The sequence below is a fragment of the Rhinoraja longicauda genome, chromosome 31, assembly GCF_053455715.1.
Source record: "Rhinoraja longicauda isolate Sanriku21f chromosome 31, sRhiLon1.1, whole genome shotgun sequence".
Taxonomy (NCBI): Eukaryota; Metazoa; Chordata; class Chondrichthyes; order Rajiformes; family Arhynchobatidae; genus Rhinoraja; species Rhinoraja longicauda.
Window position 1 is genome coordinate 16474174 of NC_135983.1, and position 23382 is coordinate 16497555.

General features: G+C 42.7%; 1 protein-coding gene across 1 annotated transcript in view; it reads right to left on the bottom strand.

Annotated features, from left to right (window-relative positions):
* The window catches only part of ass1 (argininosuccinate synthase 1), a 108200-nt gene that overhangs the window by 62823 nt on the left and 21995 nt on the right, over nucleotides 1-23382 (bottom strand). Inside the window, exons 7-8 of the mRNA XM_078426143.1 lie at nucleotides 3356-3426; nucleotides 2565-2595 (exon numbers count right to left, since the gene is read on the bottom strand). Of these exons, the coding sequence (XP_078282269.1) occupies nucleotides 2565-2595; nucleotides 3356-3426 (102 nt within the window). The remainder of the gene's footprint in view (nucleotides 1-2564; nucleotides 2596-3355; nucleotides 3427-23382) is intronic.

A 23382-nucleotide genomic window follows, 5' to 3' on the forward strand; every position in this document is an offset into this window, starting at 1 on the left:
AAAATGATGGGCTCAACAAGCATCACTTCTTCGGCTGTTAACCAAAGGGTATCGACCCAAAACGGTACCCATTCCTTCTCTCCAGAGATGCTGCCTGTCCCGCTGAGTTACTCCAGCATTTTGTGTCTACCTTCAGAAGTCAGGTTCCGATGGTTTGAGTATGTAGCAGTGATGGTTTCACTCAGAGAAAATAACTTGGCAGTTGTTAATCAAAGCCAAGGGGTGAAAACTTATAACTGAGGAAGTTATGTGGAGCCATGATCATCCGTTCTGTTGTTCTTTGGTAACCACCAGTGTGGGGAGTTGGAGTGTCCCAAAGGCAGCCTGATGCTGGTGCAGGTTGTGGAGTCTAGACTAGACCCATTGGACCAGCAGAGAGGGCCAGGTGGGGGAGTGGAGTGGGGAAGTTCACACAGTGGCTGGAAGGGGAGAAGTGGAACCAGGCAGGGGAAGGATGATGGGCAGATGGAATGAACTGGGGGTGGAGATAGGAGAACCCAAAAGATGCAGGTTGTGTCTTTCAGGCTCGTGGAACCAGGTGGGGTAAAAGGAGATTTAGTTAAAAATAAAGAAATCCTTCGCAAACAAAATCTTCATTAGGGCAGCCACATCATCCAACATTAAGGGCAGAGATGCAAGAAACTGCAGATGCTGGATTCTTGAGCAAACAAAGCGCTGGAGGAAACCCATATAGTCACAGGGAGAACATGCAAATTCCACACAGACAGCACCAGAGGTCAGGATAGAACCCGGGTCTCTGGTGCTGTGAGGGAACATCTCTACCATCTGAGCCGTCCTTGTCTGTAGATTTGTCTGTAGATTATTCTGGGCATCTGATCCAGCATTATTGGACATGCACCAATAATGAAGGCAGACATCAGAAGCAGAAACGCTGTCTGATTTTCAGATTTTGAGGATGTTACGGTCGCGCAGTGGTAGAGTTGCTGCCTTACAGCGCTTGCAGCGCCGGAGACTCAGGTTCGATCCCGGCCACGGGTGCTGTCTGTGCGGTGTTTGTACGTTCTCCCCGTGACCTGCGTGGTTTTTCTCCGAGATCTTTGGTTTCCTCCCAAACTCCAAAGACGTACAGGTTTGTAGGTTAATTGACTGGGTAAATGTAAAAATTGTCCCTAGTGTGTGTAGGATAGTGTTAATGTGCGGGGATCGCTGGGCGGCGTGGACTCGGTGGGCCGAAGGGCCTGTTTCGCGCTGTATCTCTAAACTAAAAAAAACTAAGCTAAACACAAGCTCGAAATTCCAAAGCCAGCAGTGAGTTTTCCTGCTTCAACACAATTAACAAGATACCGTGGGTGAGGGTGCGTACACACACACACACACACAAACACACAAACACGTTTTGCATGAGTGTGTGCTCAAAAAGATATTAAGGTAATATTCAACTTAATCCTCAATAGTCTGCAGATTGGGTTGAAGCAATTGAGTTATAGCATAAAGCATTCTTAAACCCATTAGGCACTTGATGCTTCCATTAAAATAGCTGACAAAGGAATTTGCATTGACAATGGGGAAAAAGTTCACAATATGATAGTTGGAAACTTTTCACATTACGCACTATTAAAAATCGGCCAAAGTACAATTGATGCCAACTTTTAAAAATTCACAAAAATAGCATGTCAATTGTCACCTGCTAAGTAGGTAGGATGAGGGAATTGTTAGCATTCTATACAAATGATGCAGTGGGTATATTCAAGATGTAGTTAATCATTTCTGTGAGCTACAGGTTGGGAACTTGTTCCTACATTAGACTATATTGCTTTTTTGGTTCAAATCAAGGCAACAACATTTCAGGGTTGGGATGTCATTAACCATTTAAGCATCAATTTAACACTGCGTCAACAGCTCAACCTAGACTCTTTGCATCAACATAAACACATCTTAAACAATGTGCTCCGAAAGTGATGCCGCACACATGGACAGGGATTCAAAACCTTGCCTTAGATCTTTAGTAATCAAGAGTCCACACGTTACTTCACTTGATGACCTTGTAAATTTTTCATGCAAAGTTTCATTACTGCAAAATACATTTCCCTCCTGACGATACAAAACAACAATCAACAGCTTACCCACCCACTCTCTAATATAAATGAGTAAACATGATAGTAAAAACAGATAAAAGCCTGTAAGAGTAGACACGAAAATGGCTAATGGCAGTGGAAAAGCCAGCTTATTGGATGCTGCTGCCTCGAAAATTGTATTAGTTCATGACCTTCGATCAAACAAGACCCTACGTTTCACAATGAGAGAAACCACCGCTGCAAGCTGGCAACTCTGAAGCGCTCCTCTGCGAATGTGGCTCATCTGTCTAATTGCTTCTTTATTGTTTGGATGTGACATTGTATTGTACAATGTCACACAGAGCATTTCCCTCCCCATTGATCTTGGCAGCAATAAAAAGCTTTAAAACACAGATGATAATGCAACTCAGGCTTGGCCTTGCCATTTCACCCCCTACCCCCATGAAATTTCAAATTATGGGTCATACACATAACACTTTATAAGCTTAATGGCATAACGGAGAGTATTTCAAGGTCATGAAATATTACCCAGGGGTTTTCCAAGATGCCAGACTCGTAGCTGTGGGAAAACAGAAAATCAAAGTAACCAGCATGAATAAAATTTACCATGCAAGAGTGAGAATACATTCGGATGACAAATACTTGAAACCATAAATCAGTTATCAGTGGTTAAAATTAAAACAATAAAAATTTTGGAAAGAATACAATGTACTGCACATGCATGCCGGTCGCTAATTGAATCACAAACTCTTGCATTTTAGGTGAAGTCAGGAACATATTCTTCCTCGCTGATATCAGACTACTGAACAATCCTCTTATGAGCTAGGGTGTAGTTTCAATCTTACAATCTACCTCATTGCAGATACTGGACTTTTTCTCCGGAACTAATGCTGCAATCCTGTAACACGATATTCTGCACTTGGTATTTTTCTCTTTGCACCACCTGTTGTACTTGTGTACGGCTTGATTGGACTCATGTTTTGTATGATTTGACTTGACAGGATAGCATGCAAACAAAGGCGTCTCACTGTATTTGGTTACACGTGACAATAAGCCAGGGACAATAATAAACCAAAACCAAGTACTTACGACAGTAGATCCACATTTGAAATTGTATTTTTTCTCTTTCTAAAACCAGATGGATATGCCACTGGGTTCTAAGTTCTGGGTTCTGTGTGTCGGCTTGTGTTGATGTGCGGGGATCGCTGGTCGGTGCAGACTCGGTGGGACGAAGGCCCTGTATCCGTGCTGAATCTCTAAACTAAACTAACATTATTCACCATCTACTTCACCTCGCCATTCCAAACTCAGCTTCTTACCTGATGTGCATGATGTTGGCATCCATACTCCAAGGGTTTTTGGGAGTAACAGGCACGGAGATGTTATTTTCCTGCAAGGCAAACAGGATTCAAGAAATCACAAACTGGCGCGTGCTATGGAGTGATGCTGAGAGCAAGAACATACTTTACAAAAAGCTCGTCCCCACCAGCAGAAATATTAAACTGCTCATATTTTTTTTTTAAACAGAAGTTCAAATTTGTCTTCTTTACAAAGCATTTAAGGATTCCATAAACATTTGTTATTAGCACTTGAATATCTTTTTTACTTCATGCATTGAATATAATTAAGGAGCTTCATCGCGTTTCGATCCAGTTCTTTTAATTTAATATCGTTTGCCATTCCTTGCCATCGCTCATTTTAAAGTGCATTCGATGTTAGCAGTATTTTATAGTGCAGTTGGTGTCTGAAGTGCACAAACCCAAAACTTCAAAAAGTAATACTCCACAGTATTTGCAAGCTAACATGATTTGTGGAAAGATTCACAGTCCACACACCTACTTCATCTAACTTATCAAGTGCATTGTACACCTTTCTCCCTTATAAACTTAACCTTAACTGCAATAATACCATTGGCGACATCAACACCACCAGTTAAGATGCAAACTGAAATCCCGAGTGAAGTGTCCGCTGAATTTATTTTCGTAGAAAGGCACTGAAGAAATGTGATGGGGAGCTGTGTTGGCATTATTCTGCGGAACAGAACTTTTTGGATTACAAACTTTTCGGTGTGACCGGCAATTTTAATGTGCTATTTGGCAGGTGCCATTACCAGTGTCAAATTAAACCCCACTTTAAAAAGTCAAACATCACTCATCAGCTTCCACCTACTTTATTTCAGATTTCCCACATCAAGTTTTTTTGCTTGATTTACAATTATAAAAAACTATGATTTTTAAATTTCAATGGAGTCTGAAGAAGGGTCCCAACCCAAAACCTCACCCATCCATGTTCTCCTGAGAGGCTGCATGACTCGCTGAGTTACTCCAGCACTGTCTTTCTCCCCCTCAGTTATGGATGCTGCGTACTTTGGAAATGGTGTTATGTTTAATCCAGTGGCTGGACTGACACAATTTCTGGACTAATTGTAGATTACTCAATCCTGATCAGAGGGCTGTTGTGCATCAGGTTCATCATAAAATTCACAAATTAGTGGAGGGTGCACTGTGTTGATTGTGGCAATGATCAGAAAATGGAGTCACTGTCTCAATGGTTGTTGGCTATCTGGCATTATTCAAATTTGGTCACAAGGTCATAAGTGATAAGAGTATAATTAGGCCAATCGGCCCATCAAGTTTACTCCGCCATTCAATCATGGCTGATCTATCTCTCCCTCCTAACCCCATTGTCCTGCCTTCTCCCCATTAGCTCTGACACCTGTACTAATCAAAAATCTATCCATCTCTGCCTTTAAAATATCCACTGACTTGGCCTCGACAGCCTTCTGTGGCAAAGAATTCCACAGATTCACCAGTCTCTGACTAAAGAAATTTCTCCCCATCTCCTTCCGAAAAGAAAGTCCTATAATTCTACAGCTATAACCTCTAGTCCTAGACTCTCCCACCAGTGGAAATATCCTCTCCACATCCACTCTATCCAAGCCTTTCACTTGGTTCTGTACGTCTCAATGAGATCCCCCTCATTCTTCTAAACTCCAGCGAGTGCAGGCCCAGTGCCAACAAACACTCATCATAGGTTAACCTGCTCATTCCTGGGATCATTCTTGTAAACTTCCTCTGGACCCTCTCCAGAGCTAGCACATCCTTCCTCAGATATGGTGCTGGAATCTTGCACAGAACAATTCATATTTGTAATTTTTTCATCTAGATCAGCGCATTTATTGTAGAAGGGGAAAAGGCGCCGGTATTAATCAACATTAATAAACTTGCGTGACAAGGCCAGAAAATAAAATAATGACGTTGAGCCTTTTAAAAACCAGTGCCGTTATGTCACAACAGCACATATGTCGTAAACCAAAACACAAAATTAGATAATTCGGGACAATAAGCCCTACATTGATCAAATATTCAGAGGATTATTTCTATCTGCAGCTTGAGAAAATAGGAATATAAATATGTAAACTTCAATCCCAATTGAAAATTTGAAATTGCTGGATTTTTGTTTCAAGATTCAAAATTCAAAATTGGGGAGAAATTTAAAAAATGCAGATTTCAGTTTTGGAAGAATCTTAATTCCAAATTCATAAAAATACTTACAGTATTAGTCATGGTTGAATGTTGGAGTAGATTTGAAGAGCTGAATGGCTTAATTCTGTTCCTAGAACATATGAACTTATTACGGGATCTGCAGCGATTTTGGTTGGTGGTGAAACTATCAGACTCTGCCATGAATGGGAGGGGTTTTAAGTCACGAATAGTCAATTAATTTTTGTACTCGTTTAAAAATGTATCCCAAATCGATCATGCTAATCCTGTTGGAGCACAAGAAACAGGAGATGCAGGAATCTTGAACAAACCACTTCGTGGTGGAGTAAATTAAGTACAAAGTAGTATTCTGACCCAAAAAGTCATCTGTCCATTTCTCCCCACAGATGCTGCCTGACCTTTCGAGTTCCTCTAGTGCCTTGTTTTATGCTAAAGATAGACACAAAATGCTGGAGTAACTCAGCGGGTAAGGCAGCATCTCTGAAGAAAAGGAATAGGTGCTGTTTCGGGTCGGGACCAGTTCAGTTTAGTTTATTGTCACGTGTACCGAGGTACAGTGAAAAGCCTTTGTTGCGTGCTAACCAGTCAGCAGAAAGACAATGCACGATTATAATCGATCTATTTACAGTGTATAGATACATAAGTGTATAGATACATGACCCTTCACCAGACTCTCTGACCCTGCTTACCTTTATGGTAAGGAGCCGACGAAGAAGGGTCTCAACCCGAAACATCACCCATTCCTTCTCTCCAGAGATGCTGCCTGACCCGCTGAGTTACTCCAGCATTTTGTGTCTACCTTTATGCTAACCCGGTTTCACTTGAAATGGAATGAGGTTCAGAGGCAGAGTATAAGGCACTAATGCTGTTGACAATCCTTGCCGCTCTGGATTAATTCCTAAGCACCTTTATTGCCCAGGTCTACAGCAATAGTGAGCAATGTTCTCACTGTCGGGGATGGGGGGGGGGGGTCAGTATTTCTAAGAAGGGCAAAATGAATCTCAAAACAAGAAAGATTGCAGCAGCCAGCCACGCTGACTAGCAGAGCGATGACATTAACTAATGCCGAGCGGCAGATATAAAATCAGAAAGTATAAACAATGCTCAAAGATGGCCCATCAAGTAGGCATCACGCCTGTACATATCCCACTATCAAATCACCGTGACGCTCGATTATCTTAGAGTTAAGGATGCCCATATTACTGCAGGCAGAAATGATATCTTGTAGCAGCTCAAGAAAGAAATAGACCAATCTTGGACAAACATCGCACAAGTAATAAGCTGTTCTCCCAGACAGGAAGAAATCTGCTTTTAAGAGCTACGTACAGTGCAGAAAAGTGATTTCTTTCTCCTGCGTATATACACTTTAAATTGAAAATGCTCATTTATCCTCTCAGCTATGGCACTTTTATCTAGCATTTTAGTTCAGATCAGAGGAGAAAGATGTCACAGCCAGAGCTCTCTGTATCTTAAAGTGAAATTTGCACAACAATAAAACGAATGACAAACCACTTTACCTCAGTCTTAACTAAGAAACGGGGCCCCGTAACCATGATCATCTCTGCTTTTAGGTCATTAAAATAAAATGAAAACAATACATTAAGCTATCGGACTTAATTTAATATTAAAAGTTTCTTTTTTAAATGGTCCTTTCATTCCAATTTGTGCTATTTCTCCTCAATGCAATGCACAAGCTACGATAGAACTCTATTTATCCCAGGAGGGAAATTGGTTTGCCAACAGTCATAAAACATAAGATACATGAAGTACAAAATCAAAGTGATGAGTGGAAAGTCCAGGGTTGGGGACATGCAAAGATTTTGGGTGGGGGTGGGGGGGGGGAAAGAGTCAGTCTACCCCATGTCAGAAGGGTAAGGAGTTGTACAGTTTGATATCCATCTTGGTGGATATCAAACGTCTGTTGCTGAAGGTGGGAGACGAAGGTGTCCTCTCTGTCGTGTATCTCCCATAGTTAACACGGACCTGTTACACCGCTTCCAAACTGAGCATCAGGAGTTGTTCAAAGAGCTACCTGGCAATTGTACCGCACCCAGTACTGAGAAAAGCATCGGCCCTGAACACGACCAAAACTATAACTTTTCCCACTCCAGTCTCCCAGCTCCCGTCGGGCAGAAGATTCAGAAGCTGGAAAGCACAGACGAGCAGACTCAGAAACAGCTTCTTCCCCTCCATTATCAGATTTCTGAATGGTCCTTCCATAGGCTAGGATACAGTCGGATTCACCTCTACCCACTGCAGACGATGGACTTTGTCTCTGAATCTGTTACACTATTATACCAAGAACTATATTCTGCCATCTGGTGTCTTTCTCTACACTCTACCTTTTAGACGTGTGTTGGCTTGATTGTATTCAGAGTATTGTTCGATTTGATGGGATAGTGTGCAACCCAAAGCATTTCACTACATCTCCGTACATGTGACAGTAACGCACCATGAGGGGAGGAAGAAGGGGAAATGGTGTCCTTCATTGTGGATTGTCTGCGATAATCGAGCAAGGGTTTTCCCCCCATGGACATCACTGCCAGGGCTCCGGGTCAGAATCCTGGAGCCCCATCACTGAAAGCACAGTGGGACCTCCCTCACCACACAGAGTGCAGCAACCCAAGAAGGTCGTCCAGCACCACCTCGTCCAGCGCAGCTGGGGAACGGCAATAACTGCTGTGCCTGCAGCCGATTCCCGCATTTAGAGATTGAGAGGTCTGAGGCGTTGGGGTTGTGTGGCGAGGAAACCTTGTCCTGCTCCAAGTGAGATTCCCTTGATCATCTACCCACCCAGAGCTCAGGATGAAAAGTTAACTCCATTTCTCTTACCAAAGATGCTGCCTAACCTATTGAGTGTAGAGAGTTCTTTTTAACAGCTAAAAAAATATTTTTGTTACCACAGGTTAAAAATGCTAATTGTTTGTAATTAAGCATCGACCAAAGCAAATGCATGTCAATTCCATGACCTCCGTAGTGTAACTTGCAGCCAGTGACAGAGTCACTGAAGAGTCTTAAGAGTCTGATGATTGTGAGGATGCTTCTTACACGATAACCAAAATCAGTTATAAAGAGGTCTGTAATAATGAGAGTAGATTGCAAACCCTAATCTAAACCTAATCCCAGTAAAAGGAAACATTAAAGGTATATATTGTAACAAAGTTGCAACAAGATAAGAACAACGGAACCATTTCATAACCTCCCCATATTCAGTGAAGAACTCGTGCTGGAGTAACTCAGCAGGTCAGGCAGCAACAGTGAACATGGAAAGGCAAAGATTCAGGTCGGTTCTTTCTTCAGACCCAGGTCTTTGGAGAGCTGCCCAAACACTTTCCCTGCATGAGGACTCAGTTTAATAAAAATAAAAAAAAATATATATATATATATGTGGAGATTAATGGATTTCCAGTGCAGATAAATTTAATCTAGGATTCACTGGATGAATTTAAAAGAGAGTTAGATAGAGCTCCAGGGGTTGTGGAATCAAGGGATATGGGGAGAAGGCAGGCACAGGTTACTGATTGTGGATGATCAACCATGATCACAATGAATGTGATCATGGTTGTATACTCATGGAGTATAGGAGCAAAGAGGTCCTTCTACAGTTGTACCGGGCCTTGGTGAGACCGCACCTGGAGTACTGTGTGCAGTTTTGGTTTCCAAATTTGAGGAAGGATATTCTTGCTATTGAGGGCGTGCAGCGTAGGTTCACTAGGTTAATTCCCGGAATGGCGGGACTGTCGTATGTTGAAAGGCTGGAGCAATTAGGCTTGTATACACTGGAATTTAGAAGGATGAGGGGGGATCTTATTGAAACATATAAGATAATTAGGGGATTGGACACATTAGAGGCAGGAAACATGTTCCCAATGTTGGGGGAGTCCAGAACAAGGGGCCACAGTTTAAGAATAAGGGGTAGGCCATTTAGAACGGAGATGAGGAAGAACTTTTTCAGTCAGAGAGTGGTGAAGGTGTGGAATTCTCTGCCTCAGAAGGCAGTGGAGGCCAGTTCGTTGAATGCTTTCAAGAGAGAGCTGGATAGAGCTCTTAAGGATAGCAGAGTGTGGGGGTATGGGGAGAAGGCAGGAACGGGGTACTGATTGAGAGTGATCAGCCATGATCACATTGAATGGCGGTGCTGGCTCGAAGGGCTGAATGGCCTACTCCTGCACCTATTGTCTATTGTCTAATGGCAGTGCTGGCTCAAAGGGCCAAATGGCCTCCTCCTGCACCTATTTTCAATGTTTCTATAATATCCAAATGCAGGACACTCGTGAAATACAGATCTTTACTGGCAAAATAGGGGTTGGACGATCAATTGATACAGGGAATTGCAGATGCTGGTTTACAACAAAAAAAAGACAAAGTGCTGGAGTAATTCAGTGTGAGACAAAGTGCCGGAGTACCACTGAGTTACTCCAGCAGGGTGTCTTTTTTTGGGTGATCAGTCGGAGGTACTATGGTAGTGGCTCACTACAGGAGGGCAAGAGTGACTCGTGATTCAAGCTTCAGTGCGTTTCAGAGTTTGAAAGACTATATAAGTCACTTGCTGTTATGGGTCGTTTGCACTCCTATTATAAACTGCAGCGGTCAGTAAATATCCTATAGATCTGTTCTAGAATAAACATGAAAATAAAGCCATTAGTAGCTGATGGGTTGTCAATGAGTTGTAGTTAGACAAAATGCAGTTGTGCGTTATTGTTCCTTAACAATACATGTTAAATGGCAGCTATTTACTTGATACTTTTACCTGGGCCGATTTCACCTCCTCTGCACCCCCCAACCCTCTGCCTCCCTCCTTCCCCCCCCCCCACCTCTGCCTCCCTCCCCCCCCACCTCACTCCCCCCCAACCCTCTGCCTCCCTCCCCCCCCCACCTCTCTCCCCCCCCCCCAACCCTCTGCCCCCCCCCCAGCAGTTTTGTATCAGTGTGATGTCAACAGGTTACCCACTGTTACAAAGTGCCTTCCTCATGTCACAAGAAGATGGAGCAATTGTTAATGCTTGAGCAACCAAGCCACTGAATGGTTCATTAGGTTTCAAGAGGTTGTTTTTTCATTGAATGCCTTTTAGCTTCAGTGGGCTGTTATCATCAGCGCCGGGTACAACCCCGAAGAGGTGGTCTCCGATCCACACGGACACAGTCAGGGCCAAGACGGCTACTAGTTAGCCCACCTATTTCAGCTCATTCAGAATGCCAACACGCCCACCCACCCCACATTTCTTGTGTTATTTTTTTTGTCCCTGGTTTTACAAGGGGTAAGGACCTGTATCTGTATCACTGACAGCAGCACTGCATGGATATTTCACATTTTAAAAGATTATGTATAAAGATACAACTTACAATTGTGTAACAGGCAATACTGTGATTTTATAAATGGAAACTATTTATATTCCCAAATTAAATTTAAGATGTCTTTTTTTTCCCCATTCACAGCGGGTGTGCACATTGTTTCGTTTAGAGATGCAAAACTCTAAACAATGTTTAGTCTGAAAGAGGCCATTTGGCCCATCGAGTCCATACTGACCATTGATTATTCATTCACACCAGTTTTATGTTATCCCACTTTCCCTACACACGAAGGGCAATTTTACAGAGGCCAATTAATTTACAAACCCACATGCCTTTTGAGATGTGGGAGGAAACCAGAGTACAAGGAGGAAATCCACACAGTTACAGGGAGAACGTGCGAACTCCACTCAGACAGCACCCGAGGTCAGGATCGATCCTGGGTCTCTGGCGCTGCGAGGCAGCAGGTTACCAGCAGCGCCACCGTGCTGGCAAAACTGCATTAATGTTTCTGCACCAAGGAGGCAGATCGTGAATCAATTGCATTAGTGGTCTGGAGGTACAGTCTAGCTGTCATAGTGGGATCCCTACTCACTTCCCCAGAACACTGGCTTTGAGTTCTGCAATGTTATGATACTGAACTCCCACATAGATAAGAGTCTAGGAAGGAACTGCAGATGCTGGTTTAAACCGAAGATAGACACAAAATGCTGGAGTAACTCAGCAGGACAGGCAGCACCTGTGGAGAGAAGGAATGGGTGTCGTTTCGGGTCAAGACCCTTCTTCAGTCTACTGCCTGTCCCGCTGAGTTACTCCAGCATCTTGTATCTATTTTAGATAAGAGTCCAATTCATTTAGGCCAAATGCATTGTGGTATTACAGAATGGCACCCAAGAAATGCAAATACCACATTTGAAATTTCTTTGACCAAGACGGGTGCATTTTGACAGTATTAGGAAAAAGCAAAAAACTTAAACTACTAATATTTAGCAACTTTCCTACGATGTATTTTTCCTCTAACAGAAGTGCTATAACTCTGTTTTCTCTGAACATAATGCTGCAGCACCTTATCATGCACTCTGCTATTTTCCTCTTTGCTCTATCTGTAGTACTCGTGTACAACATCATTGTCCTGGTGTATAGTATGATTTGATGGCAGAGTTTTTCCACTGTATCTTGGTAAATGAATTTGAATATCACTGTACCTTAATTGGTACAGGTGACAATAAAAGACCTTTAAAGCCTTAAATACAACAATACACCAATAAGTATTTCTGTGGAAGATATTCATTATTACATGGATTAAATCAAAACCAAAAATAATGGAACCACATTCTCTCTAGAACAGCAAAATAAAGTTTCTGAATGTGATGTTTTATTCCAGACGTTATAAATCCTGAGTTAAAAAACAACAACTTTTCTCTCATTTTTCAAATCAGTCCATCCCTCCTTTTCCAATTCACTTGTAATTTGGGATTTCAAATTCCAACAGATTGGGTTAGACTTTACACATTTTACATACGATTGCTTACAGAGATCGAGTTGGTGGTTTGTGCCAGATGTCTGTCTGTTCTTAGTGGACAGTTGGCTGACAGCAACGTGCTGTCAGATGCCCACGGAACGTTTATCGGCTGTGCAAGTCTAGCACTATCATTTGGAGCCGACACAAATCCTTTGTGTTCTAAACCCGAATTTTATTTTCTTCAAGGGTATTATGATTTTTTTTTGCGTCACACTGCTGCAGACAGGTATTCATGGCAGGATGTTTCCAATGTACAGCAATCTGCATATTGAATTGGACATTATAACTTAAAATGCAACGAGGCACCACTGCGTCAACTCTTTCCTCTTGTGAACTGTGAGAACGTCATTCAAGCATCCCTTCATCTACCTTATTATCAATGCTTTCACATTCCTGCTTGGAGCCACAGGTATCACACAATGCTGGAGTAACTCAGCAGGTCAGGCAGCATCTAGGAGAGAAGGAATGGGTGACGTTTCAGGTCGAGACCCTTCTTCAGACTGATGTCCTGCTAGGAACCCACAGTTTGGGGTTGGGAAGGCTTCTTATGACTTTCAATCCAGAAATCAAAGATTACACCCATGACTTTAACATGAGCCGTGGGGACAACTACTCATTCTTCTCATCACCACATTGGTATTGGATCATTATTGTCATTTATACCGAGATACAGTGGGCAGCTTTTGTTTGCGTGCTATCCAGTCAAATCAAATTATACTATCCACTAATAAAATCAAGCCAAACACAGATAAAACCGGTAGCCCAAAGAGAAAAATGCCAGAGTGCAGGATATTATTTTACAGGATATAGCATTGCAGTTACACCGAAAAAGTCCAGGGTCTGCAATGGGCTAGGTTGGCAGATTGGGACTGCGCCCGAGTTTAAGGGAGGACTGTTCAGTAATCGGGTAACTGCAGAGAAGAAGCTGTCCCTGAATCTGGCGATAGGTGTTTTCAAGCTTTTGTATCCTTTGCCGAACAGCAGAGAGGACAAGAGGAAATGGATTATGTTGGCTTATTCAAAACATTACTCCCACTTTGTGGGAAGTTAAGGAATAGTGAAATACTAATGCCGACGAGGTTCCCTCTTCAGCACGTGTAAGTTTAGGTTTAGAGACACAGAGTGGAAACAGGCCCTTTGGCTCTGAGAACCTGCACTGACCAATGGTCACCTGTACAAGAGGGACAATTTTATAGAAGCCAATTGACCTACAAATCTGCATGTCTTTGGAAAATGGGAGGAAACCGGAGAAAACCCCTCTCACAGGGAGAACGGACAAACCGTGTACAGACAGCACCCGTAGTCAGGGTTGAACCAGAGTCTTCGGCACTGCAAGGCAGCAATTCTACCGCTGCACAACTATGTCGCCCTGTGTAGAGCAACCTCAGTAATTCAATGCCACATTTTCAGCAAAATCACCTACAACTATGTGATAACTAGATAGAAAAATACCACACAGTGTAATTTAAAATGTCATAACATCATGACATCTTCAGCAAATAAGAAAGTAAATAGTGTAGTGGCAGATCAAACCACATTTCTGGCAGTTTAGTCAAGTAATAATTATTTAAATCACATCCACAGCTATTAATTTTCTACTCTGGTATATTTATATATTGACAAGAAGATCTCAAAAGAAAATGGTTAGTGATCGTTCTCAATTCCTCAACACCAAAAGCAAATTTAAGAATATTTTGATTGGGAAGAATTAAATTTCCATTGATTCTTAATTAATACATAGCAGGGCTTTATAGAATAATTCCACCCAAGGTAATTTTTTCCAAGAAATAGCTGGTCACACTCCACCCATCTGTAAATCAAAGACCCGTATCCAACCATCACTTGCCAGTCTTTTCCCCACCCCTACATCTTTTCCAGCTCCCCCCCCCCTACATCTTTTCCAGCTTCCCCCCCCCCCCCATCTACTATCAATCTGAAGAAGGCTCCCGACCTGAAATGTCACCTGTCCATGCCCTCCAAAGTTGTGCCCCGAGCTGTTAAAATCCTCTAGCACTTTATATTTTGATCAGAATCCAATTCCACTCAGGGCAAAGAAATTTAACTCAATCTTGTTCACACTTACAAGGTCATGATGTCATAATGAATAGGAGTAGAATTATGCCATTCGGCCCATCTAGTCTACTCTACCATTCAATCATGGCTGATCTATCTCTCCCTCCTAACCCCATTCTCCTGCCTTCTCCCCATAACCTCTGACAGCTGTACTGATCAAGAATCCATCTATCTCTGCCTTACAAATATCCACTGACTTGGCCTCCACAGCCTTCTGTGGCAAAGAATTCCACAAATTCACCACCCTCTGAAGAAATTTCTCCTCACTTTTACTTTAGTCATTTTACAAAACAGTTACCTCAGTGATTCTATTGGAAATTACACATTGGCTTCAAGATGTAAATCATTGGTCGAGGTGAGAGGAGAAAGATTTAATTGGAATCGAGAGGCAGTTTCTTACACTCGGTGGCCCTATGGTACAAGTGTTCAGGTAGTTACAATACTGACATTCAAACAGGCATGGACAGGTACCTGGATATTAAAGGTTTAGAGGGGTCTAGGCCAAATGGAATTAGCTTAGATGGGGCATTTTGATCAGCATGGATGAGCTGGGCTGAAGGGCCTGTTTCTGTGCTGTATGGCTATGAACCCTATGGAAGCCACATTAGCAACAGAACTTGCATCCAATTGCACAATCCTATTGCATTGAGGTACTCATGGTTGAACCAGCCTTGGCTGATGAACAAACCCAGGGAGAAGTGGCCATACATCCATTGTGAAGCCATACCCTACATAGGAAAACAAAACAAAAAAAATCATAACCAGACTCATAGGTCCTCAATTCTCACCCCCACCTCTTGTCTAGGTTTCTCCCCCAACTACAACCTGTCTGAAGAAGGGTCCCAACCAAAATGTCACCCATGTACTCCAGAGATGCTGCCTGACCATTGAGTTACTCCAGCATTGTGTGTCTATTTGAATCAACACTGCCTGGGAAAGGACTAGCCAGTGGTTGTACCTCCAATTGGCCTTTGTTCTATGCAAGATTCCAGCATCTGCAGATCCTCGAGTTTAACAATTAACATCTGATACTTTCAGCAACCAGGAGTAGAAATTTGAGCTGATATATTAATTTTTTTTAAACAGTGCATTTGCCTTGTGCTGACTTTATTTACAGATAGGGCATCTCAATCCGCTTCTCATTCCATCAATAATTTAAAGCACGACCAGTATTTGGAAATACAGCATCAGATGTTCTGCTGAAACCGAAACCCGACCCAAACCACAGCCAATCTGAAGTGGAACTGAAGCTGAAAGCTCAACCCATCATTGCCACACACAACCATGTCCAGTTGACCCAGCACAGCAGGGCCTCCACTAGCAAGCGACATGGAACAGCTGTAGAGCAATCCTGACCTTTAGCACTCACTGACACAGAGCTGGACTAGCTCAACCTGACCCAAGCCGGAGGGCATCATATATTTCCAAAGATAACCCAGATACATACTGTCGAGATGGTGGCGCACTGCCTACAGTGCCAGAAACCCGGTTCGATCCCGGCTACAAAGACTTGACTGTGTGTATCTCTCCCACTCACAAAACAATCGGAATAGCTGTTGGGTATGACGATCTACGGTCATCACATTTAACCACTGAGCGAGATCGTTGAACAACATTACACAAAGTAGCACGGTGGTGCAGCGGTAGAGCTACTGCCTTACAGCGCCAGAGACCTGCGTTCGATCCAGATTATGGGTGCTCGTCTATATGTAGTTTGTACGTTCTCCCCGTTACCTATGTGGGTTTTCGCAGAGATCTTCGGTTTCCTCCCACGCTCCAAAGGCGTATAGGTTTGTAGGTTGATTGGCTTGGTATAAATATAACATTGTCCCTGGTGTGTGCAGGATAGTGTAAGTGTGTGGGGCACGTGTGTGCAGGATAGTGCAAGTGTGTGGGGCACGTGTGTGCAGGATAGTGTAAGTGTGTGGGGCACGTGTGTGCAGGATAGTGTAAGTGTGTGGGGCTCACTGGTCGGTGTGGACGGTGGGCCAAAGCGCCCATTTCTGCTCTGTATCTGTAAATTAATCTAAACATGCAGGATGGAAACAGGCACTCTGGGTCAATATGTCCATGTCAACCTAGATGCCATCTACGCTAGTCCATATCCCTCTAAACATTCGCGATTCATAGATAGCAAAATACAAAGTCCTGTAGGAACTCAGTGGGTCAGGCAGCGTCTGTGGAGGGAATGGATTGGCAATGATTTGGGTCAGGGTCCTGCTTCAGGATCCTCTGTTCATAGTTAGGCCCCGTTAGTCTCACGCTGATAGCCTCACTCTGCAAGGCAGGAGCATCACGAATCCAATCAGTATTTGAGACGTCAGTTTGATTGAGGTTACGAGGACAGCAGCGATTTGAGGTTCAGCCAATTTACTGGCAAGATGTTGTGTGGAGGGACACCTGGGCCTTTACTCTGCGATCACACAGCTGGGGTAGCTTTCATAGGAACCAGTCCAGGGCTATTCCCACTCCAAATTAAACTGTGGTAAATCCCTACCACCAGCCCTTCACGTCCATCCATCTTCTAGCCCTCACATACCTACCGATGATCTCAATTTTACAAGCATCGCCATTTGACCCAGAATCTACAGCTCCTCTAAAGAATTGTTCCATATTTCTTCCATTCTTTGAAGCTTTTCCTCATCTCAGTATCCAATCTTTAATTATGTTTTATTCTGTCTTCCACCAACTACCATGATTAAATAGATATTTTACCACTGCTCCTGATGCTTTTATCTTCTAAACACCTCGAAGGGCCACCCCAATAAATCACATGTACTCTCGGAAAACAAGTTCATTCAATCTGCCACAACATTTAAAAACACCAGCGTAACAACTCTCGATATTCTGAACTGCAATTCTTCACGCCAATACTCTAGGAGGGGACACTGTTTTCTGTACATAAAAGTGGATTTGATTGAACCAGCCTACTCGTTAACACTTTCTCTTGCATCACTATTTGTCTTAAGTTTAACCACATTAGATTCCATCTACTTTCGACACCGATTCCCTTGCAGCTGTCATTCCTTTAAATGTCACTAATCAGCTCCTAATGAGGGCCCACACCTCCCCCCTCCCTCCCTCCCTCCCTCCCTCCCACCCACCGCACAAGCTCGCTGTCAACAACCTGACAACATATGGCCCACAATCAATAATGTTACACTGAAAAGAACAGAATCATTTAGTGATGTAACTGGTCAATGCAAACACCACAAGATAAGAATCAGCCAAAAATGGAACTGCAGGAATCACCAGAGAGAGAACAAATGATCCCATTAATTGTCTGGTTCATTCGCCTCGACTCAGTGAATCTGAAGTTCCACGCTCATTACAATTCTGCCTTTGATGCATTAGGATAATATTGCCCACCACTTCGGCTTGGTTTCTTTTTTTAATAAACTTCAACTAAACAAAAACTGCATTCGCCATATCCACCGAATGGAACATTATTTCTCAACAGTATCACTGATTGTTCCACTGGCCCAGCACATCTCACCTTTGTCGTCTGCAACCACGGTAACTAAGTCAGTATCTGGCTCTACTAGTTCATAAAGATTTAACTAATAGAAATTTTACAACTAGCTCAAAGAAACCAAATATTTTACTTCCAAACTGTAAAAAAATGCATTACCATTAATAAAACCCTTGAAAGTTTTGCAAAGTTAAAATAAATAGCACATATTAAGTGTTAAGAAATAGAGTAATGATTTTTTTTTTAAAGCGTTGGTATGCACATTGCTCCTTACTGTTAGTATCAATGGCAGATGATCATAATATAAGCTGTTCAAGGCTTTATTGTCTAATTTAATCAATACTTTTTTTTGAAATTTGTTTTTGTAATATTTTTTAAAAATTGAAAATCTAGCTATTAACTTTTAGGAGGTGCCTGTACACCATCTGGGTTCCACTCCCCCCCCCCCCAAACAATAAAAAGCACTGGAATGATAGATAATTTCGAGTGAATTATATGATTTATTCAACCACAGGTCTCATATGGTGCTGCAAAGGGGGTGGACAAGTGTAATGCAGGAACGATTGAAAGGAAATGCACCAACTGAAGGCTAAAGCTGCCAAAAACAAGAACAATGTGGTTACATTTTATAATAATCAACCAAAGTTACAGCCATGAAGTTATTCTCTGCAGCTTGAACATTTCTACCAAGAAACTCTAATGCACCCCCTTAGTAACTCCAAAGTCTGCAAATAGGCCAAGAAATTAATTTAAAATTCTGCAAGTGTTATATTCCTGATATTAGTTACAAAGCAAATCACGGACGTGCATTTTGTTGCCGCAATTGATTAAAACATGGTGCCGCTTTACAGAATTCAAGACATTGAATAAATTCAACTCCAAACCAGATGCGGAGAGAATGGGTCAACTTGGTCAATGTAATACATTTTCAGGAGCATCTTTTGATGTGGGGACTTTGAGGGATTCAGCGAGGGACTTCAAAGTCCAGGGCCTTGGCAGATGATGTGGAACAAAGAATATATCAGGAATGCCCAAGGCTAGAATGCAGAGTGTAGAGACTGGAGTGTCACGGGCTGCAAAGGTTACAGAGAGGTGCAAGGTCGTGAAGAATTTGAAAACATGGATTTGAATTTTGCCGGACTGGTAGCCAGTGTTGGTTAGCAGGGATGTTGGATGTATGGAATTTGATGCTTATTAGGAAATAGAATTTTGAAAGACTTCCTAGTTTATGAAGAGTGGAATGTCAGTCTGCTCAGTAATGTTCAGTTTAGCTTGTCACGTGTGCTGAGGTACAGTGAAAAGCTTTTGTTGCGTGCCAGCCAGTCAGCGTAACGATGACGAGTTGTAAATCTGTGGAATTCTCTGCCTCAGAAGGCAGTGGAGGCCAATTCTCTGAATGCATTCAAGAGAGAGCTAGATGGAGCTCTTAAAGGATAGCGGAATCAGGGGGTACGGGGAGAAGGCAGGAACGGGGTACTGATTGAGAATGATCAGCCATGATCACATTGAATGGCCGTGCTGGCTCGAAGGGCCGAATGGCTTCCTGCTGCACCTATTGTCTATTGATACATAATTACAAACGAGCCATCTAGGGTATAGACGGACAAGGGAATAACAGTCAGTGCAAGGCAAAGCCTGTAAAATACGATCAAAGATAGTCCGAGGGTCACCAATGAGATAGATAGTAGCTCTGGACTGCTCTCTAGTTGTGGTAGGATGGTTCAGTTGCCCGAATACAGCAGGGAAGAAATTGTCCTGAATCTGGAAGTGTGCGATTTCACACTTCTATACATTTTGCCTGATGGGAGAAGGGAGAAGGAGGAGTGGCCAGGGTGCGACTTGTCCTTGATTATGCTGCTGGCCTTGCCGAGGCAGCGCGAGGTATAAATTGAGTCAATGGAAGGGAGGCTTGTTTGGGTGATGGTCTGGGCAGAGCAATAGTCAACCAGAGGGGAATCAAAGGCATGGATCAGAGTTCCACTAGCAAACGAGACAGGTGCTTTTACTGAAGTGGAAGCAACTGGTCCTGCAATGGAGCAGGTATTTGGTCAGAAGGTCTCAACAGCGTCAAATATGAGCAAGGTTGGAAACAGTTTAGTTCCAACCAAGGCAAATGACCAAGAGGTTGTCAGTGAAGGAAACAAAAGGTTTGTAGAGGGAACTATCGAGGATAAATGCTTCATTCTTCCCAGTGCTCATCTTAAACAGGGAATTAAAAAGAGTTAATAGATGAAGGGCGGGGAACATCTTAAGAAAAATATGCAACATTATTGTAAATGTGCAGAATTTTAGTTACTTGCTAATTAAGTTAGATTACACTCTTCGGTAGAATATTTGCTAAAGGACGTTGAGATTTGATACAAGAGCACAAAACACTTTTGGGTTCATTTATATTAAAGTAGAAAACAGCTATGGGTACAACAACAATGCAGATCATATTTATAATAGTTGCATGTGCGGGGGTAAGCAAACAGGATCATTTATAAAGTGAAGATGACTCATTTATGGATTTGTTGTAACCAAGCACCAATGTCAAAATAAAATGTGCAATAGTTAAGAGGCAAAATCTTTGGTTGAATGGAGATTTTCATTGGATCAACATTACGTTAAATGATTTCAGCCGAATGTTTTTTTCTTGGAGATCGTGGGTACAAGAACATGGAACAGAACAGCAAAGGCACAGGCCTTTCAACCCAATGTCCATTCCAAACACGATGCCACGTTAAACCAATCTCCTCTTCCTGCACGTGACCCATGTACCTCCATTTGCTGCCAATCCAGGTGCCTTTCTAAATATCTCCAGAGTGCCATTATTGCAACTGCCTGCACCTCCACTTCCTCTGCAGCAGGTTCCAGGCACCTGCCACTCTGTACAAAAACCAACTTGCTCTGCACATCTCCTCTAATTGTTGTCCTCCCCACTTTAAAGCTAGGCCCTACAGTCTTCGACATTTCCACCCTGGGTAAAAGCTTCTGACCTTCCACCCCATTTATGCCTCTCATAACTTCAAATATACTTCGATCAGGTGTCCCCTGAGCCTCTGATGCTCCAGAGGAACCAAGTCAACACCATTAGAACAGATAAACTAACAGAACACTCGTGATATCTTTCTTAAGTGACAACAAAAACGTTATCTGCATCCCAGTCCTCTTAATCAAGACTACAGGCAGTAGTTTAATTGTTTAGTTTATATTCTATTAACTTTGGCGACATCAGAACTGGCTGGTGCTTATATTTTAAACACGTTTTTAACTGCATGCAAATCGGACAAGAAGCAATAACATTTAAAATCACGGAATGCTGCCAGGCTCACAAGTGGGGCCGGATTTCCACAGCGTAAAGAAATAATTCAGGAGTACGAGAAAATACTGATGAATTCAAATATTATGATCCACAAGAGTCATTTGCTGTCACTTGAACCATTGCAGGAGATTCATTGTTGACATTTCTATACATGCTTTTGTGCAACACAGCCATCAAGAATAATGTGGTTGTGTTTGACATGATTACAGAAGATTTGTGTGTGATTACAGGAATTTAACCTGCAGCGGGGCAAAAAACCCACTTTCACACCACTAACTCTTTCATGGTCTTTTCTTGCTTCACATTCTCCCAAAAGCTTTGCCTGTCCCCATGTGGTCGTGATGTGCAACTGCAAGCATGTTGTTATTCAGAATTCTCACAGTTGTAAAGAAATCTCTTGTGTAAACGGTGACTGTATGGTGACAATTGTGTTGCGTATTTACTAATGCAGTAAAATATAACCTATTGGACAAAACAAGCAGGTTGCTTATTAATGCACTTGCTCAATTAACGTGAAAGGAATTTGCTAAAGATGTTAACTAGTTTGGCGTGCTGCAGATGCTGGTACAAATCGAAGGTAGCACAAAATGCTGGAGTAACTCAGCGGGTCAGGCAGCATCTCAGGAGAGAAGGAATGGGTGACGTTTCGGGTCGAGACCCTTCTTCAGAATAGTTTGGCGTCATAGGTAATAACTATGAATTTAGACTGTGGACACATTAACACGCACAATTTTTACATCTACTGTGACGTCTATATTTGTATGTAGTGGGCCATCCAATATTTGCACTGGGAATAACTTGGCAATTCTATTTACAGCGCACAGATCCACTAGCCTGGCTGATGCAGGATAAGGTTACAAGCAACAGCAAAGAAAAGTGCTGGAGAAACGCAGCGGGTCAGGCAGTATCCGTGGAGGGAATGGACAGGCGGCAGGTGTCAGGTTGGGACTCTTCTTCAGATTGATGATCAGTCTCTACCCGTCTATCCATTCTATCCAGGGTGCCACAGCAGCAGAGTTGCTGCCTTACAGCGCTTGCTGTCCGGTGCTGTCAGTACGGGGTTTGTACCTTCTTCCCATGACTACGTGGGTTTTCTCAGAGATCTTCGGTTTCCTCCCACACTCCAAAGACATACAGGTTTGTAGGTTAATAGGCTTGGCACAAGTGTAAATTGTCCCTCCAGTGTATAGGATAGTGTTAATGTGTGGGGATCGCTGGTCGGTGCGGATTCGGTGGCCCCGTTTTCACACTGTATCTCAAACCTAAACCTACAACATTATTTGGCATTTGTACCCATCAGCCAATCGATGCATTGCCAACACCCACACACATTTAGTTTCAGCCACACATCCTCAATCAAACACTTTCTGCCCGACCAAGCCTGTCCTTCCAAAGGGCTGATGTCAGGGCAAGGATGTGTAATCCCTAGGTTTATGTACGATCCCACCTATTTAAACATTATTTAGCCAGTGCAGGAGGCTGTCAGGGGTAGCTGGGTACTCGAGCAATCCAGGCACATTATCGCACAGCCAGTTTTGTTTTAATATAAAGGAAATGGAGCTTAAAATGAAGTCAACAAGGTGCTTCAGACTGCAAGTGAGACGAGTTTACCCTGCCAATAGTTAATCATAGTCATAGAGCATGGAAACAGGCCCTTTGGCCCAATTTTCCCACACCCACCAAGATGCCCCATCTACAATAGCCTCAGGTGCCCGCATTTCACCCAGATCCCTCTAAACCTTTCCCATTCATGTACCTGTCCAAATATCAAATTCTTACAATTTGGTGTGTGTCAAACATTGAGAGAGGCAGAGAGGGCATTCATACCATGACTCCAGCCCCTGTCCTTGGGCTTCCTCGTTGAGAAATAACACCAATGAAGCTTTTAACTAGGGCCTATATTATAGATTCACAGAATCAAACAATGTACCCACTATTGTACAATGACAAGAATAGGTCGCATGCAATGCCCATATACAGGGCAAGTTCAAGATATCACATTTAGTCTAATTAGTGTTGGTGTTAGTGTTAGTGTTGGTATTGGAATGGCATTCACTCATTAACAACAAGGATGTCTTGGAAAATATTCTTAGTTTTTACTTTAAATGCCAGTCCATACTGTTGGTTGTAGTCAGTGTTTTTTGTGGACATATATATGGATATCAATCAAAAATCAGGCTACA